We start from the raw sequence: 18,083 nt of genomic DNA on the forward strand, positions 1-18,083 counted from the left end.
GAGACAAGAGTCCTCACACAGCTCCAAGGCTCAGAGGGGAGACATGAGCTGCCAGTGAAAAGCTGAAAATGATGCAGTGTTATAGAGGATGACACTTATTTTTTTAATGGTTTCTTGAGATCTGAAAGCCCAGAGGAGTGGGAATGGATCTGTTCCATTACTAGGATATCCTGCCAAGTGGAGACAGAGTTGCCCGTGGACTTCATGTATATCAACCCAGTAATCTATAGAGAGGGGTGGTCTGAGCATCACCTCTGTCACTTCTATACCTCTCTCATTGTAGCTCATACTATGTGATGGTTTCTCCCCTGCTGCACAGCACCTCATGGTATAATGTGAACCCCTCATACTAGAGCAGAGCGGCAATTCTCACCTTGGGGCTGAATGCACAGGGGAAGGTGGTCAGAGAGTGACAGTTGGAAACAAAAACATGGAACAAGTCAAGTTTCTTTGAGACATTTTAACCTTTGTTTTTTATATGAATTACAGGTTGAACTTGCTTATGTTTGTCTGTCAGCCTTCTCTCCCCTGGAACAGCTTATGACACAATTTCACCACTACAAATAAGCCTGTATTCTTACTTCATATAAGTAAATTATACTCCTTCGAATTTCTTAATGAAGCAATACTGCATATTTCTCAGTGACTCGACAGCGACATTTTATATGGGGTTGTCTGCTTTGTCAGTAAAGTGGGTCACTATCGATGGAACAAAAGCCCTTCTGTTTTTGCATTTGATTCTCCAAGGTAATAAGATCAGTCTATTAGACATGGAGTAGTGGTATAGGAGGAAAGAAAGGAAGATATAGGTGGAGGAAAGAAACCTCTCTATTCTTGATACTCCATGTGACAGGAGATTATTTTTAATGTGTAAAGTGACCCAGTAACGTGGAATTTCACACTTTCATCCACGCACTAGAGGGAATTATTCTTAGAAATATAACTGCTTAAAGAAAAACTGGGGGGAGGGAACTGAGCAAACAGAGGGTTTGGTTTTTCTTTTGATGTGAACAACGAGCTCATATGTGGAAGTAAGAACCGCACTCCTGTCTCTGTCTGGCCTCCTTCTTCTTTCAGATTTGTGGAAATAAATTCAGCTGCCTTCTCCATCAGCAAAGCAGACATGAAAGGAGAGGTGTGGGATGAGCAGTGTGTGTGCGCTCTGCTCCTCTCCTCATCTTCCAGAGAAGCTGAGCTCACGGGGATGGGAAGTAATTCACTGACAGTAATTGCCATCCCATCCTCTCCTCTCCGCTTCCTTTGTGCAAGAAAGACAGAGGGAGGTTTGTTACTCAGAGGGTGTGTTTCAGGGCCTGTCTTTACTGCTGAAGATGCTGCGCAGAGCACTGCCCAGCGGGATGCCTGTCCCTGTACAAAATCCTGAGCCAGCTCCGTACTGCTCTGAAGTGGAGTTAGTTGGCCTGGGGTGGTGAGGAAGCTCGAGTCCTGCTGATGCTTGAATGCAAGGGGATGCAGCCACAAGCCGTCACTCATCAGATGCTAATCCAGTCAGTCTAATGTCAATGAAATAACTATGCCATTAGAGCATCCTTATATGAAGTGACTGACTCAGCAGAGGAGCTATTTTGTGGGTAGATGACTTAAGCCAACTTTACTCTGAGCACCAGTTGTCTTCTGGAGGTACTTCTGCCATCATGTGATTTATATATTACTCCTTCATGTACCACTCCCAGGGCCAGGGTAAAAAAATAAATATTCCAACAATCAGAGTCTGCACTCTTCATCTCTTTTGGTTTTAACTCATTTGAATAACTAACAGTTGGAAAAATGCTAGGAAAGCAATTTAGTTTTCAGTATCGAATGATGCTGTTTCTTGAGTAAAAATATCTTGCCAGGCAAGAGAGAGAATAGGGCACAGTATGCATGGACAAACTGTATTAAAGCATGCCAGACTTTATGTGGGATGTTTGTTTTTACACCTGGCTCATGAAATGTAACACCTGTGTAATGTTTCACAGTGACAAGTTCCTGAACAGCTGCTCCCAGAACAATATTTTCATTTGCTCCCCCTGTGTTTCCTTTTCAGATAATGGCTCTGGGTCAGGAGAAGGAGGTGAGTACCAAACTCAAGTTACACTTCCTTTTGGTCTTGCTTTTTTGCTATATGTGTATTGGTTTTATGTACCTGGTTGCTGTATACCACATGAATTAAGGAAAAATTATGACAACTTAAAAATAAGCTTTAACATTGCAATGTTATCTGATGATCTCAGAACAGTATTTGTATAGGAATAGGTTGTAGTGTGCATTTGACCAGTGTTGTTCTTTCAGGTTTGACCTATATAATTTGTTGCCAGCAATACAGTGTAATATTTAGATTCCTGTTTCACCTGTATTTCACTCCTGGAAATGTCCATTCACAATACATTTCTTACTTGTTTTTTTTTAATTCATTTCCTTAGTGTCTACAATGTCTACTTATTACTTTATCCTTAGTCCAACATGTTGCCTAAAATATATTATTACAGTATGATACCTGTTTTTAACAAATATTTTACATGTTTCTGTTCAAAGCCGTATGTTCAAAACTAGTACTTGTAGAAGTATTCCTATCTTCGAACACACCTCAACCTTCTTCCAAGGATTAAAAAAAAAAAAAATACATGATTTTATCTTAAGTCTATCTTTGATACTACTAGAAAGAATATATATAGAATGAAAAATGTGAGATATAGATATAAACAGACACGAAAAAGCCATTTTGCTTTTAGGTTTTGCTTGTATTATGAAAGTGTTGCAGTTCATACTGATGGGACTGAGTTTTGAAATACTGGAAATCTTGTACATGAAAATGTGCTTTTGTAGAAGACAATCGATGGCATCGCTCTCTGTGTAAACACAACAGCTAAACTTTCCAAAAATCAGGAGCTAGCTCTCTCTTTTTTCATGCGTGGAGTGACAGGGAGGCATTTCCCTCCCCTTTACTAAGATGCTATCAGTAAATTCCTGGGCTGCTGCCAGCACATGGCTGTTCTCACCTTTGTTTCCTTTTGGAGCAGTATCTAAAGGAACTTTTTTCTGCTCAAATGCTGCCTCTTCTTACCTTCAATGGTGGGTTTTTCCCCCCCCCTCCGAAACTCTTCTTCCTGAGATTGTATCATGCTCTTTCCCAGCTCGTTTGCTTCTCCTTCCCCCTTTGTTCCCCAGCCTGTTATCCCACTACAGCTGCTCCCTGCAAGCTGAGCCTTGCTTGCCTTCACACTGCTATTCACTTCTTATAGGAGACAGATGACAGTAATTTAGTCCACATCTGACTTTTATTTTTGGAACACTTTTAGAAATGTTTTAATGCTCTTGGGATTTTTTTTTTTTTTTTCAGTATTTCCTAATTGGATACAAAAATCCCCATTGAAGTCCCTTGTATATATTACTGTGCTGGTCTGGAAGAGATTGGCAGCTGACTGACAGATGTGGTGATTCTTTGGGTAATTTTATGAACAATTTGGAGAAAAGCAGGACAGAACATGTTGTGTCTTCTTGGTTAGGCTGCTCGCTGAAGAGCTGAAAGATGCAAGTTCAAATATACTCATTGCTTGCTCTGGGATGGGAGACTGAACCAGGTCCACCGCCTCTTGGTAAGAGAGGTCCAAAAATGGGTTTCCCTTGGTCACTGCTGTTGTTTCTGTTCTCACTTGAAATATTCATTGAGCCTGGGACAAAGGCAGCAGAGAGGAAAGCAACAGCCTGGAGGCTGGGAGGATGCGTGCTGTAGAAAGGCTTTGTTAGTTTGGTCTCAGAGTGGTAGTGAATTCTAATTATTTATGCAAAATAGAATGACATCAGCTGAGGAGATTTGGGGTCCCTCCATACTACCTTGTAGCAGTGGTTAGTGTGTTGCCTTGAGAGGTGGTATAGGTAGGATTGGTTTACTTCAGGCACAGAGGAAAATATTGAATCTGGGTTCCTTGGCCCCAGGTAAGTATCTGCCCTGCCTGGATGTTGAGTAAAGAAGGGACAAAATACCCACTGCCTCCTGCAGCATCCTTGTGATGTTAGCCCTTCATTTATTTGGCTTTCTTCCAAGTGCCTTGGGGCCACCTGAAGTGTTCCTGCACCTGTTCAGTATGAAAACAGTTGGGTTTAGTTCTTAATTTTAGATAGAAATACTATTTTAAACAACCAGAAATTGCAAATCCTGCTTGGTACTTCTTCTTTTGGACACACCTAGGTGAATTTGTGACACGTTGAACTAGTACTGTTCCCATCCACATTCCTCACTGAACTGGGCACTGGGTAATACTTCCACAAGACAGTTGGTTAGTCTTCGGCATGTTGAGTCATTTTCTGTGTGTGAAAGCAATCCTTCAAAGGATGGAATTCACTGTTGCTTTGATTACTGAGGTCTGCTTTGGCCAAAAACTCTAAGAGCATTTTTGTACTCACAATATTTTTTTTTAATCTGGAGTTTGTTTTGTTTCATTTTTCAAGTAACTGTAAAACTGTTACAAGGAGACATTAAAAACGTCAAGGTTATATTACTAGTTGAGGGAATTTAGAGGATGGAGGTGCATTGTTCAGGATCCAGACAGAGAGAAAGAACAGGAACCTGGGCAGAGGGTGACCTGCAGGGTAGGGGTGCTCCCTGGTGCACACCACAGTCCTGCCTCCATGGTTCTTCCAGCTATGGGACTGATTGGAGCACAGCACAGCTCCTTCCTGACCCAGCCTTCCCCATTTTCTTCTTGGAGGAATCTAGGACATGCTGAGATGTAATAATCACCCTGATCATTTAAAATGAGGCTCTTGGCCAAGGGTACACAAATGGGAACCAAGTTGCATGAGGAGCTTCTGTAGCCTGTGGGTTAGGTACAGCTTGTAAGTACAAGGAAGCAGCAACACAAGTGGAAAAATGCAAGGGTGAGAGACTCCACCAATCTAGAATATTGTGTCCAGTTCTGGGCCCCTCAGTCCAAGAAGGACAGGGAACTGCTGGAGAGGGTCCAGCACAGGGCAACAAAGATAATTAAGGGAGTGGAGCATCTCCCTTATGAAGAAAGGCTGAGGGAGCTGGGTCTCTTTAGTTTGGAGAAGAGGAGACGGAGGGCTGACCTTATTAATGTTTATAAATATATAAACGGTGAGTGCCACGAGGATGGAGCCAGGCTCTTCTCGGTGGCAAACAATGATAGGACAAGGGGTAATGGGATCAAGCTGGAACACAAGAGGTTCCACTTAAATTTGAGAAAAAAGTTCTTCTCAGTGAGGGTGCCAGAGCACTGGAACAGGCTGCCCAGGGGGGTTGTGGAGTCTCCTTCTCTGGAGACATTCAAAACCCACCTGGACATGTTCCTGTGCGACCTCACCTAGGCGTTCCTGCTCCAGCAGGGGGATTGGACTAGATGATCTTTTGAGGTCCCTTCCAATCCCAAACATACTGTGATACTGTGAGAGGGAGCCAGCAAGTGAGCAAGTGTGCTAGCTTAGAAATTTCTGTTTTCTTCCTAGGATTTACATTTCCAGATGTTAATCACGGAATCAGTGAATGCTATGTTTCTTAAACACACAATTAGTGTGATTGTGTATGCACCAGCGATGCTTGCACACACGGAATGGATGAGCGCAGCTGCTTGTATATGTTCAGAAAGCATTGCAATTGCTGTGCAGCAGATGTACTGTTTGCTGGTAGGTTTTTAACTGTGAAGAAACATACTGGGAAAGCATCTGAGCTGTACTTTTCTGTTGTTACAGTTCTGCCTGTGACAATCTTCACTGCTGCCTCACGTGTGGCTGAGATTTGCGCTGGTGGTTCTCACTGTTCTCTTTCATTTTCCAGACACAGAACAAACTCATTAATGATTCTGAAACTTGACTTCATGCATATTTTCCCTCCTACTCCCAAACTGTATGATGTTAAATGCATTCATTTTTATGTCAAAAAAAAAGGTAAATTCGGAACTGATTAAGAAAACTCACAATAGTCCTCTTCCTCAAAGATTATTTCAGACAATGTCTTGCCTTAGAAGTTGTCATGTGCCACAAAAATGCTATAGACCGTGGATCCACGTTCTCTCCCAAATCATGTTTATTGCGACAAAGATACTAGATTTTAAGAAAAGAATTAAGAGTCAGAGAATTTTTTCAGTATGCCTGAATACAGATGAAGGAGCATAATTTTTAAGGGTGACACAATTGTCTAGTTGCCCTCTGACATTCTGGATAAGCAATTTCCATTTTCTACACTCTGAATGCACAGTATTAATAAAGAGTTGTAATAAAATTATTCATTTTGCTCATTTCAGAAGTCTGAACCTTCAATTAGCATAATAAAAATTACACTTATGAATCTATGCTTTTGATCACTTTTGGCAATAGGTACCCTGAAGCCACTTCTAAGAAGAGTATGGATTGTTAATTCAGAAATTAGAGAAATTTCAAAAGCCTCATTACCATTATCTTTCAGCCCTACAGAAAGCAATGTCAGAGAAGGGGGACTCAAACCTAAAAAATTTGCTTAGTTGAGATCACAGCTGAAGATGGTGAGATCCTTCAGATTTTCATTTAACACCTGGGCTTCTCTTTGCAATCTTGTGTGAATCACTCTGCAGTTTCCCAGTTCTGAAGAATACAGTCATAAAAGCAGCTCCTGATCCACTTTGTTTAAACACTGATTTGTTAGAGTTTGAGGCAGAACTGGTGAAAGAGGAGTTACAGGCTCAGATTTATGTTGTAAATTGCAACGGTATTTGACCTGCTGGATGTACTACCACAGCTGATAGTTCGGGCACGAAAAATGATCCTCAGGCTGTCATGTGTACATAAAGTAGGTAAATTGCTAGCTTGCATGAAGCATTTTCTTTTTTTATAACAAGAATTTAAAGTTTTTATTTCTGGTGGAACTTGCCATGCTCTCCCCGTAAAAAGAACCGCACTGACCCAATAAAGTAACCTCTGGAAGATTAATTTAGGTAGGGTTATATAAGTGTGACTAACTATGAGCTTTCACAATTTTTTCTCCAAGGTGCTTTCTATGTGCAAAAAAGGTTTTTTTCCTCCAGTTTACAACCTGATACTAGCTAAGAAAGTCAAAAAAAGAAGGAGTCATCTTAGTGATCTTACTTTTTTGCTGTACAAAGAGCTGGCACTGAGCACTCCCAGCCAAGTAGAAGCCCTGTCATGTAACTGAAGTAGCCTCCATGGTCAGAAGACCTCAGATCTTGGTTAAAGCCAAATTGTCAATATTGTAAAAAAGATCCAAGCACAACATTACCCAGCTAGTAGTGAGACAACTGAAAGGGCAGTCGGAACCACTGATGTAAATTCTGTTTGGATTTACAGTTACATCTTACATTCATAAAAGAAATTTTGGCCCACTGCAGATGGGAACACTTAATCCTAGAGGAAAACTTTGAAAAAGAAACTGTTTCCTTTTTTTGTGTGTTAAAGGTATTTGTGACAAAAATAATTTGCTTTCATCTGGCAGCAGCCCTTATTCATAAGGCTTTTTTTGGTAGTCCTTTCTATCTTGCATCCAAGTATAGTGCAAAAACTTCTGAAGGAGAACCTTATTTCTTCTGAGCTCCCAGGTTCCATCTTTGGTATATGAGTACTTCTGAGCTGTTCTTCCCATGTTTCTCCAAGTAAAGTTCTTTTTTCCTCTCACTCTGGATACTCCTTGCTCTCTCTATTTGATACTGCCAGCAAATGGCAGCTGTGATGTTGACTTTGTGATATAGTTAGGCCTTTGTGAGAATGTGTCAAAAACCATCAGCAGGTGTTACGTATGCCATCAAAGAGTTAACAAATGGTAATGACTTTTCAAGCCAGCTTCTCAGAAACAAATTGGTGTCCTAGAAGAAGCAGGTTCTGTGCTCTGGTAATCAACCATCACGGGTAAGATTTCCAAGTGTCTTGCTATGCCCATAACATTAATTTTTTATTCTTGTTCAGCGTCTATGTGTGTACCTAAGCAGAATGCACTTTTGATATTAAAAAAGATGTAATGCTTAGACAGATGGCACCCAATCATTTCAGGCTTTTAAGCTAAGGAAATAACATGCTTGCAATACATATAGCTAAGTTAATTATTATTAAAATAATTTGTTTTGAATTTCTAATCCCTTGGAAATTTAATAGCTAAAGTATCTTGTGATGAATGTCTAGCAGATTGCATTTAGTAATTAATAAATTGATATACAGTGTGTGCTTTTTAGCAGGCTGCCATCTGTTCCTTCCCCTCACTGGGGACAACACTTATCCAGTAATTGTCACACAGTCAGGGTGTTATAAACAGACACAGTTTAGAATCACGAATATTTTTTATTCTAATTTGTAATAATGCTGCTGATTTGGTTTAATGTATTTTAATATGACTGCAGAAACTTGATGGTGATTAACACCCTGCATAGGAGGTAACATCATGTCTTTTAGCATATTTTTATAATGGCGTGTGACTTTAAAAGATTTAAGTGCTGATTCCATCATGTGGTTTTTCTGACTATGACTGTAGCTTCAAATAGCCCTATTTATTTCTGCTGAGATACTACTTTCTGTAAAGTTAACACAGAACAAAAACTTGCAAGAATTACTGTGTTTTCACCAAAGGTTCAGCAAGGCAGAGGCAAAGGTCCTGAATGTTCAGGCCTCCTCTTGGTGAAAACTTATTCTAAGCAGGGTTTTCGGGGTGGGCTGGAGCTTGTTCGGAAGGATGCTGCAGCCAGGGACATGGAAGCACAGATGCCTCTTGCTTCTTGTGCAGGATGACAGATAGCAAATGAGGGCTGGTTTATCTTGTGCAGCAGGAATGGGGCCTATGGAATGGTGTTGGACATGTTCATTAAATTGTGGGACACCTCCCTTGGCGTCTGGTGACTTTCTTGTCCTTTCTGTTTTCCACCATCATCTGCTCATGCATAAATAATTTCCCTGGTGGTTACTCTGAAGTTGTTGTGTCTCCCTTTGGAGAAAAATGAGTTAGCTGAAAGAGTCAGCAACACAGCAGAGTGACTGGGTATTTGACTTCTCCAGCCAGAGAGTCCTGCAGTGTAGAAGCTGATCCAGCTCTCACAGAATGCTGACTTTCCCCACCATTATCCATGGTGCCATATGCACAGAAGCCAGGTAGAAGTTATAGTCTCTAGATGTGTAAAATACTTAATGTATAACAAGGGTAATGGTGGTAGGGAGTCTTACAATGCACATCCTCAAGTCCTTTGCTTAAAAGTGCACGTGCTGTCCTCACCATAACTGCTGGGCAAACATACAGCCTTGGCTGGGTTGTGATTAGGATATCAAACTTTGAACTTCCCTCCTCCAACCAGTTCATCCTTGTGTCAACGCATCCTTGTGTCAAGCCTATAATGCCCATCTTTGCAAAATTAAACTTCAAAGGCTGCTGTCTTTGCTGGGATGTGCTTACAGCTGCTCTATGTGGTCTATACTGCACAAGGAAAATATCCTTCAGCCAGCTATATATTTCTGGCTGTACCAGGCCAGGCTTTGCTTCTAAGCCAGCTGGTTAGTTGGATAAGAGATAACAGGGCCTTCCACAGTGGTAAATATTGCTTTTGCATGAGATCCTGCAACATGGTCAAGATAATTCAAGACACTGCTTGCCAAGAATTTGGGATAGCCAAGAGCAGTTGTTGCACTTGTTTTAAATTTGCACTTACAGACAAAAAAGTAAGTTTGCATCTGTGTTTTAAATTACAGTGACAATCATCAGTGTGTCATTAAATCTGCCCTAAAAATTAATAGGAGAGATGATAAGTCACTAAAATGTTCAGTGAACTGCAGCCCATAATGTGTGATGCTGTGGACTGTGGTATTTTGAGAGGAATTTCTAGCATGAGCTATACTGAGGGAATCAAAGTCTAATCACAGCAGGTTTCTTCTGTACTTTAGGGTCCAGAAGGGGATTTGCCGTGGCTCTTCATATTTTTCAAAAGTCTTTTTGCAATCAGTTGCTCCCATGGGATAGCACATCAGTAAAAATAACTATACTCCACAAACAGATAGGAATTGGTTTTTAGAGGGGCTTTCCTAGATGAGATGACCTTCATTCCATCCATACGTGGCTACTGAGTAGTTGCAGCTCTCCACAAGCTCCCCCTGCTTCACTGTGAACAGTGATAAATATATACATGTATATATATATACGCATATAGAGCAGAGCTCCCTTTCCAGGCTGTGCCTTTAGGGCAGACCAAACTTCACCTTGACATAGCCCAATGCTTTTACTTTGAGTGTGATTGAAAGCCCTCAGCAGAAACCCATATTACCATAGTAAGAACATGCAAATAAGTTGCTGAGGGAAGTTATTTACTGCTGGCCAGTTCCTCTAGAGCTACTGTCCATTTGCAGGCTCCTGCCCTGCAGCTCCTAAAATATAGCTGGCCATCTTATGTGGAGGAATAATGACTCGAGGAGAAGTTTTAGGGAACACTGTAGCTCAGAGAGACAACTGGGAGTCACAGATCCCATTCTTGTGCCTCCTTTCTTTGGAAGGACAGAGCCTAAATGAGGTGCTGCCCTGAAAGACGAACGTAGCTGAAAAAAAAGAGAGGGAAAATGAGCTTTCACTCAGCATTAAATTAAGATGTCAAAGAACAGAATTAATCAAGATACCAATGAAACCGAGGAGAAGAAATTCTGTAATCATCTGTACATCAACATTAGAAGTCTGCGTAATAAACAAGAGGAGCTGAATTGCATATTTTGACCTAATTGATATTACTGAAACCTGCTAGGAAGATCTGATTGATCAGAATATTAAAATTAATGGCCATAACCTACTTAGAAACAATCGAGTGTAGGGGAAAAAGGAGAAGGGAGGACAGTCTGTCAAGGGATGCTTTGCCTATTTGCAGACATTTGCACCAAACTTATGCTCTCAAATATTAATGGATTAACTTGTTTTAACAGCACACAAGTCAGGTACTGAAGATGTCTGCTAACAATTCAGGCTGAAAACCAGTATTTATCTACTCTGTATTGGTGGGAAAAGCTGCATTTTCTTCAAGGACTTATGTCTAATTGATATGCAGTGTCTTGTGTTGTTAGTACTAAACTATCATGCAGATAGTAATGAGAGAGGCTTCTAAAAATTGTAGATGACTATCGCCTAAGTTGGAAATGTAGCATCAATGCATATTCATCTGTATTACACCTCATCCTGACAGGTGTAAATTATTAGTACCCGAGGTGCAGGTGTTCTCGACTTGCACATATTTACTATATGCAGACAAAATAAAGTACAGATCTATATGCATGAGGTCCAGAAAATTCTGTTCAAGAAAAAAAGGCCACACTTTTTCTAAAGCAAACCAAATTTTAAAAGGTAGAGAAAGCAACTGGGGGACTGAGGGGAAAAGGAAGGAGAGAGAGTGAGAAGTTTACACTGAATAGCATATAGAATCATAGAATCATTTTGGTTGGAAGAGACTCTCAGAATGATAGAGTCCAACCATCATCTAACTGTAGCGCTAAACCATGTCCCTAAGAACCTCATCTAAATGACTTTTAAACACCTCCAAGGATGGTGACTCAACCGCTTCCCTGAGCAGCGTGTTTTAATGCCCAACAACCCTTTCAAATGAGGATTTTTTTCCTAATACCCAATCTAAACTTGAAGCCGTTTCCTCTTGTCCTGTCACTTGCTACTTGGGAGAAGAGACCAACACCCTCCATGCTACAGCCTCCTTTCAGGTAGTTGCAGACAGCGATCAGGTCTCCCCTCAGCCTCCTTTTCTCCAGGCTAAACAGCCCCAGTTCCCTCAGCTGCTCCTCATCAGACTTGTGCTCCAGACCCCTCACCACCTTCGTCGCCCTTCTCTGAACTCTCTCCAGCACCTCAGTGTCTTTCTTATGATGAGAGGCCCAAAATTGAACACAGGATTCAAGGTGGGGCCTCACCATGTAGAAACAATGAAAAAGTAGTTGTGGACTAGTGTTTATGAAAATGAAAAAGGTGCCAGGGCATTCACGGGGAGCAGATCTAAAGTGGGTGGGGAAGGGGTACATGTACCCCTGTGTGTGTGTGTGTACGTGTTGCTTCTTCAGCTCCATTACAAAATTGAAATGCTTATAGTGCAGTGAAAGTGCTCTGTAGAGCATTCAGGTTGAATTTGTAGTCAAGTCAGAGAGAATATATAGGATATAAGGAAATAGTTTCCATGCTAGCAATAATGCAGAAGGATATTAAGCACCAAATGTTGAAGACAGGTGTTTTGTAATCAGCAGGTCTGGCTGGTTTGCACCTGATAGCTTTAAAAATGGGTGGTAAAGAATTCTCTGCCCAACAACGAATTTTTTTTCTCTCTTTTTCAATAGAACAATAAGAAACAGTGTACAAATCTTTTGAGAAAAGATAAATGTGATGATTGAGCAGGCAACAGCCTCTCATTCTGGTATCAATCCAAAGAAAAGCAGTGGAATAGAAGAAGGAGAAGTCAAAGAATCAACTGAGTACAGAATTAAGGGAGAGGAATAATGCCAGTCAATCATGGGTTCATGGAAAACCTTTACTGAGAAATTTACCTTTTTTTTCTTTTAATTTAGTTTTCCATGAAAGACGTTTGTACAACAGAACATTTATGTAAGCGTACCACCTCAAAACCATAACCTTTCTCAAAGGTGATCTCTCATACAAGTTTAAGTAACCAGAGGGCACAACATCCACACTGTGCACGTCTACTGTGCAAAAATATTGCCAGTCAACGGATCGCTACATGTTAAGGATTCCTTACAAAATGAGTGTTTTTCTAGGGATTGTTCTTGGCCTTGTGACCCCTTCCACTGGTGGCCTGGGAGCAAATCAGTCAGTACTGGTCAGGCCTGGATGACAGAGAACGGGTCACTCAGCTAACAGGAAGCAAAAGCAGGTGGGATGTTAATGACTGAGGACAGAGCGATATGCAGTGAGTCCAGGATCTGTGTGATTTTTCCTGGATGTCAGCCTCTCTCCTTACACACGCTGATGACCCTGACAAGGACTCATTGGGGAATGAGGTGAATAATGAAGTGAATGTGAATAATAATGGTCAGTGCAGAGAAATGGTCAAAATTTAAAATGCTTGTTGGATGTTTTAACTGAAGAATATCATAGATGGCATTTGGTTTTGATGACAAGTCTTCTGGAGCAGAGTGTCTAGCTCTTGTACCCATAACTCCAGAGGGTGTTAATGTGCTGGGGAAGGAGCATCAAGGGTCATAAGAACAGCAACAGAAGTGGAAATACCATGAATGAAAGCCATGAGCAGTGCCATTTATTTAATTTATTCAAACTGCAGGGGGTCACTTAATGTCATGGAAAAGTGAAACCTGACACTAAAGGACACTTCCGGATGCCAAACACAGGCATAGGAATGTGGTATCTAGAAAAAAGAAAAAATCAGATAAGATGCACATTTGTAAAGATAAAAACAAATTACTTCTACTGCAACTTAATAAGAGTGGGGATAGAATTTCTACAGTGGGAATTTTGTAATAAAGTTTGATATATATTAATCTTTGAAAAATGCAATGCATACTTTAGACAGAAGGTAATTTGAGAGGCACACCTGCACTATTCTCCATGTAAGCCCAGCCCCACAGGTAGGAGGGAGAGATGCCCTTCAACCAAGATCTAGGAAAATTAGGAAGGACTCTTCTGGATTACTTTTTCTTGTTTACAAGTAAAGAGTGTAAATGCAAGTTTTTTAATGATGGCGTTTGATTAGCTGTTGCTACGGGACATAACGCTGCTGTGAGAAAGAGAAGCACTGATCTACATCCATCTGACAGCATTATGTAGTCAGCCTTACACTGCCGTGATACTGCGATATGTTAAATGGTTTTCGACTCCCTCTCAAATTTCTGTGTTGTTTCCCTGCATTTTGAATGTCTCTCTTTCCTTTATGACATTATTAAAATAAAAAATAGGAGTTACTACTGGTAGTGAAATAATAAGAAGACAGTTATATTTCTCTTTTACTTGGTGAAGAGTTTTGGTGTCCATGTGAACAGTAAGATTGGTGCAGAAGTTTTTAGGATCAGAATATTGAGATATTAATTTTACATTTTTAGGGAAATAGCATTTCTACCAGTTTCTTGTTAAGCTTATTTTTTTTCTGTTAGTCTTGTGCAACTAATCAGAGTAGTCTGGAAAATATACCATGGCACATATGAGATATGAGTACAGTCAATTCCTATTGTCGGAAAGAGAAAGGGGAAAAAATGAAAGCAGTTGCCTTTCATAAGGATATCTGTAATTAAAGACTGTCAAAGAAAATAGCATTCAAATCCCCACTACCTAATATTCAAGGATATTAAAAGGCACAGGGTTTACACATTATGAGTGCCAATTAAGATTAAATGTGACTGGGATACACGTCGATGCCAGTTACATGGCTGGTGGGGTGAGAATAAATACAAATCACTGAAATAAGAATAAAGGAAGAGTCAATCAATGAAGCATTAGTGTTTTCAGGGATGCTTTCTTGTCACTAATACAGTACTACCAACCTCCAATTGCTTGATTTTGAAAAAAAGGAACATTCTTAAGGTTTATAGCTTCATGTTGACAATATACCTGAAGGCAAATGGATTTAGGTAAGCAAAATCAAAGCTTAATAAGAAAATCATGCTTTCTGTTAACAATACTTTATTTTTCTCAGAGTATGAAGGATCTGGGACAGAAGTTCAGAGAAAACACTCAAAATGTGGAGTTTGCAAATATAGAGCTGAGTGTGATGAAGATGCAGAAAATGTTGGGTAAGTAATAAGCTTTCCTTAACAATATTAGTGAACAAAAAGGGCAAAAATGTTTAAAAAAAAAAAAAAAAAAGAGAGCGAGAGAAAAAGAAAAAAAAAAGTATGTGATCATCTGCTTGGCTGTGTTTATCTTACTAATTGAAGTTTTAATGCTGTCCAATAATAATGTCTTTGATAAGTGCCTGTAAAGAGCAAGTGATCTGCACTTGCAAGGTAAAAGGAGAAAACAACAAAGAGGTATATTGGAGAATCTTTATCAAATATTTTTCAAACAAAGGACCTTGATTTGTTTTATGTTGGCAACCAAAAAAACCCTAAACCAAACAGGAATGCAAAATGAATACTGATAATTCACCTCTGAGATTTTTTTTCCTCTATGTTGTGCTTGTTCATAAAGTAGTATAGGCATCTCAGAATAATAGTGCTTGAACATCGTTAATTGGGGGCAGCACTGCTCTTCCTTCTCCTGTCTTCCAGCTGGAATGCATTTTATGTTGAAATATGTCTTAATTGCAGAAGATTTTATTATGGGATATCAGCATGAAGACATCTCAGGCAGTAAAGCAGCTTAGCACTAATATTCTAGATGTGTATTGAAGATTAAATAATAGCATACAAGGAAAACCAAAATGGCAATAGTACTCATTAATACTAGTGTGATACTTCACATTTAATAAAATGTCATATTACCAAAGTAGGCATGCATTTTTCTGGAGAGACAAATGAGCTGTAGCTGGTTTTTATAATACCAATAATTTTCTGCAATATTGCCTTGGTCTGTTTAATTTATGACTGGCAAAGTGGGTATAGATTTGTTTGTTATATGCACTGAGATGTATTCTTGGCTTTGGAAAATAAATCATGAAGCATCCAACCAGTAAAAGCTTGCCTAATTGTTCTGTGCTTGTAGACTTGGCATTCCTGCAGCTATGTAATATCTATAAGGAAGTTAGGATAAAGTTGAGGACAGTGGAAGATTTATTCCCTATGTCCTACTCACATAAAATGAAGCCATGCTTCCTCTTCTTGACAACAGCAGGAGAGCTCTCTTTTGCCTCTAAGATTTCTTCAGTTAGTCCTCATTAAAAAATATATGTGGAAACAAAAAAAAAAAAATTACACAGTAAATACTAAAAAGTTAGAAAATATTCCTATGAGGGTTGATGACAGTCTATCAGATCATTTTTTCAATTTTGTCAGTTTTCCAACCTAAATAATTTAATTCGTTTTTTTTCGCTGAGTACCTTTGGCCTTTATAGGATGCTTTAGTGATATTCACTTCCTGTTTAGACTTAGATTAAATTGGGCTCTGTTAACATAGATTACCTTCACAAGGGTGACTTTGACAAATATGTAGAAAGTCACAGACTTGCTTAAGTGGATGTTAGGAGTTGGTTTCTCTTTTTCTAAAATCAAAACACTTATTTACCTGGTAGAAACAAGATGGGATTGAAATCTTCTGTCTGGGAAACAGAATAGTAGTAGAACACCCCTTAAGAACACTTTTTTCATCTTATTTTTACTCACTTTCCTGTTGGGTTTCAACATACTTTTTAGCCTCATAAAATTATATAATGATATGTAAAATTATTGACAGTACAGATACCTTTCATCAGACTTACATAAATACTGCTACTTTCGTATTGTTATTTAATTCGATTTTGCACCCTGTTACATGCACTATCACCCCTAGTTCTAGCAAATCACACAAACACCTTCATTTCATAAAAATATGCTGTCTTGCTTTTCCTTTTTAAGGGATGGGAATGGCCGCTGTAACTGTTTTGGATAGTGGGGTGGTGTCTATTGAACCTCAAACAAAAAGTACGTTTAGTTCCATTCAAGTAGACTTCATAGGCCTGGATAGCCCTTGCTCGCACTTTGGGATGTTAGAACACTTTATTAAGTGATCTGTGTGATTGCAGAAGGCATTTTAAGAGGATTTTGCTTGATGATAGCAACCAAATGAGTTAGCTGAAATGTCTCCTAGTGTTCAGTAGAGATGCTGTCTGAGTATAAATATATAATTATGCATTTTCTCATCCTCTTTTCCAAGCCGTGCAACCTGAGACCTTACAAACATCATCTCCTTCTGCTCCAAGTGCTCTTGAGAAGCAAAACGGTAGCTGTACTCCTGTTTTATGAATAGAGAAACTAAATTACGGTCAAATGATTAGTGAATTGGTGGAAGGGGAGTCATCCATGCCACAAAATGTTGAGTGGTTTGAGGTAAATGAGCTGGCATTAGTGAGAAATCTCAGGAACTGCCAACAGGCCAGCCACAACAGACTGGAGTGCAAAATAAGCAGATTTTCCCCCAATGAAGGAAATACCCTGCTAAAGACAATTTTATTCCACACAGACTGTGATTCGTCTTTTGGGTCTGGAGGGATGTGGGAGTCCTGTGGAAAAAATTATGGCCCCTGATTGTTTCAGTGAAAACTGTAGGATGATTCTTGCAACAAAGGAGTCAGGAACAAGACCTCTTGGCATATTGTGGTTATTAGAGTTGGATTTGCTCATGTCTAAGCAAGTCCGTCCTTCTTCGAGGCGCACAGTGGTAGTGTGAGGGGCAACAGGCACGTGTCAGAGCATGGGAAATTCCGATTTGACATAATGGAAAATGTTTCCACCATGAGGGTGATCAGACACTGGAATGAGATATCTGGTGAGGCAGTGGAGTTTCGATCTGTGGAGATGGTCTGAACTTGAACAGTCATGGCCCTGGGCCAGCTTTGAGCAGGGGCTTGAACTAGGTGACCTCTACACATCCCTTCAAGCCTAAATTATTCAGCAATTCTGTGCAGTTACTAAATCTCAGTGCTTCTTTAAAGCACATTTAAACAAGTTCAATTGTACACAGCTGTGATACGCTCCATATTTTAAGTTAGTGATGTTAATTTTTTGCTCCCCTTAAATTGTATTTTTACAATTTTTAGTTTTCATGCTTGACATTAAAGCATTGTGTCTGTCTCTGACCGAAGTTGCTGCATGTGCTTTTATTACGCAAGATCACACATAGTTTGAAGAACTCAGGCTTTGCACAGAGTTTTAGATTTGTATCTTCATTTTGTTTGATTTCTCAGAAACATTATCTATCTAAACCAGAAGTGGCTACAATGCATAGTAAATTGAATGCAAAAATATAAACAACTTTATAATTTCCACCGCCTCGGCAAAAATTTTCAGTGTTGAATTTAAGTGGACAGATTGAGACAAAGTTTGAGGAGATGTTTATCTTAAATAGTATGCCATTCTTAGAAAATCAGTATTCAACTGTAGGCAAATCAGTACATCATTTCTTTATATAAATGCAAAAAGAAACCAGGTTGAGGAAACATCACAGAAATATATTTCTCTTATTTTTTATTTTC

General features: G+C 39.6%; 1 protein-coding gene across 1 annotated transcript in view; it reads left to right on the forward strand.

Moving 5' to 3' along the window:
- TMEFF1 (transmembrane protein with EGF like and two follistatin like domains 1) overlaps positions 1-18,083 on the forward strand; it is a 124,463-nt gene that overhangs the window by 82,340 nt on the left and 24,040 nt on the right. Inside the window, exons 4-5 of the mRNA XM_065052941.1 lie at positions 2,048-2,074; positions 14,613-14,709. Of these exons, the coding sequence (XP_064909013.1) occupies positions 2,048-2,074; positions 14,613-14,709 (124 nt within the window). The remainder of the gene's footprint in view (positions 1-2,047; positions 2,075-14,612; positions 14,710-18,083) is intronic.

The sequence above is a fragment of the Columba livia genome, chromosome 2 (assembly GCF_036013475.1).
Source record: "Columba livia isolate bColLiv1 breed racing homer chromosome 2, bColLiv1.pat.W.v2, whole genome shotgun sequence".
Lineage (NCBI taxonomy): Eukaryota > Metazoa > Chordata > Aves > Columbiformes > Columbidae > Columba > Columba livia.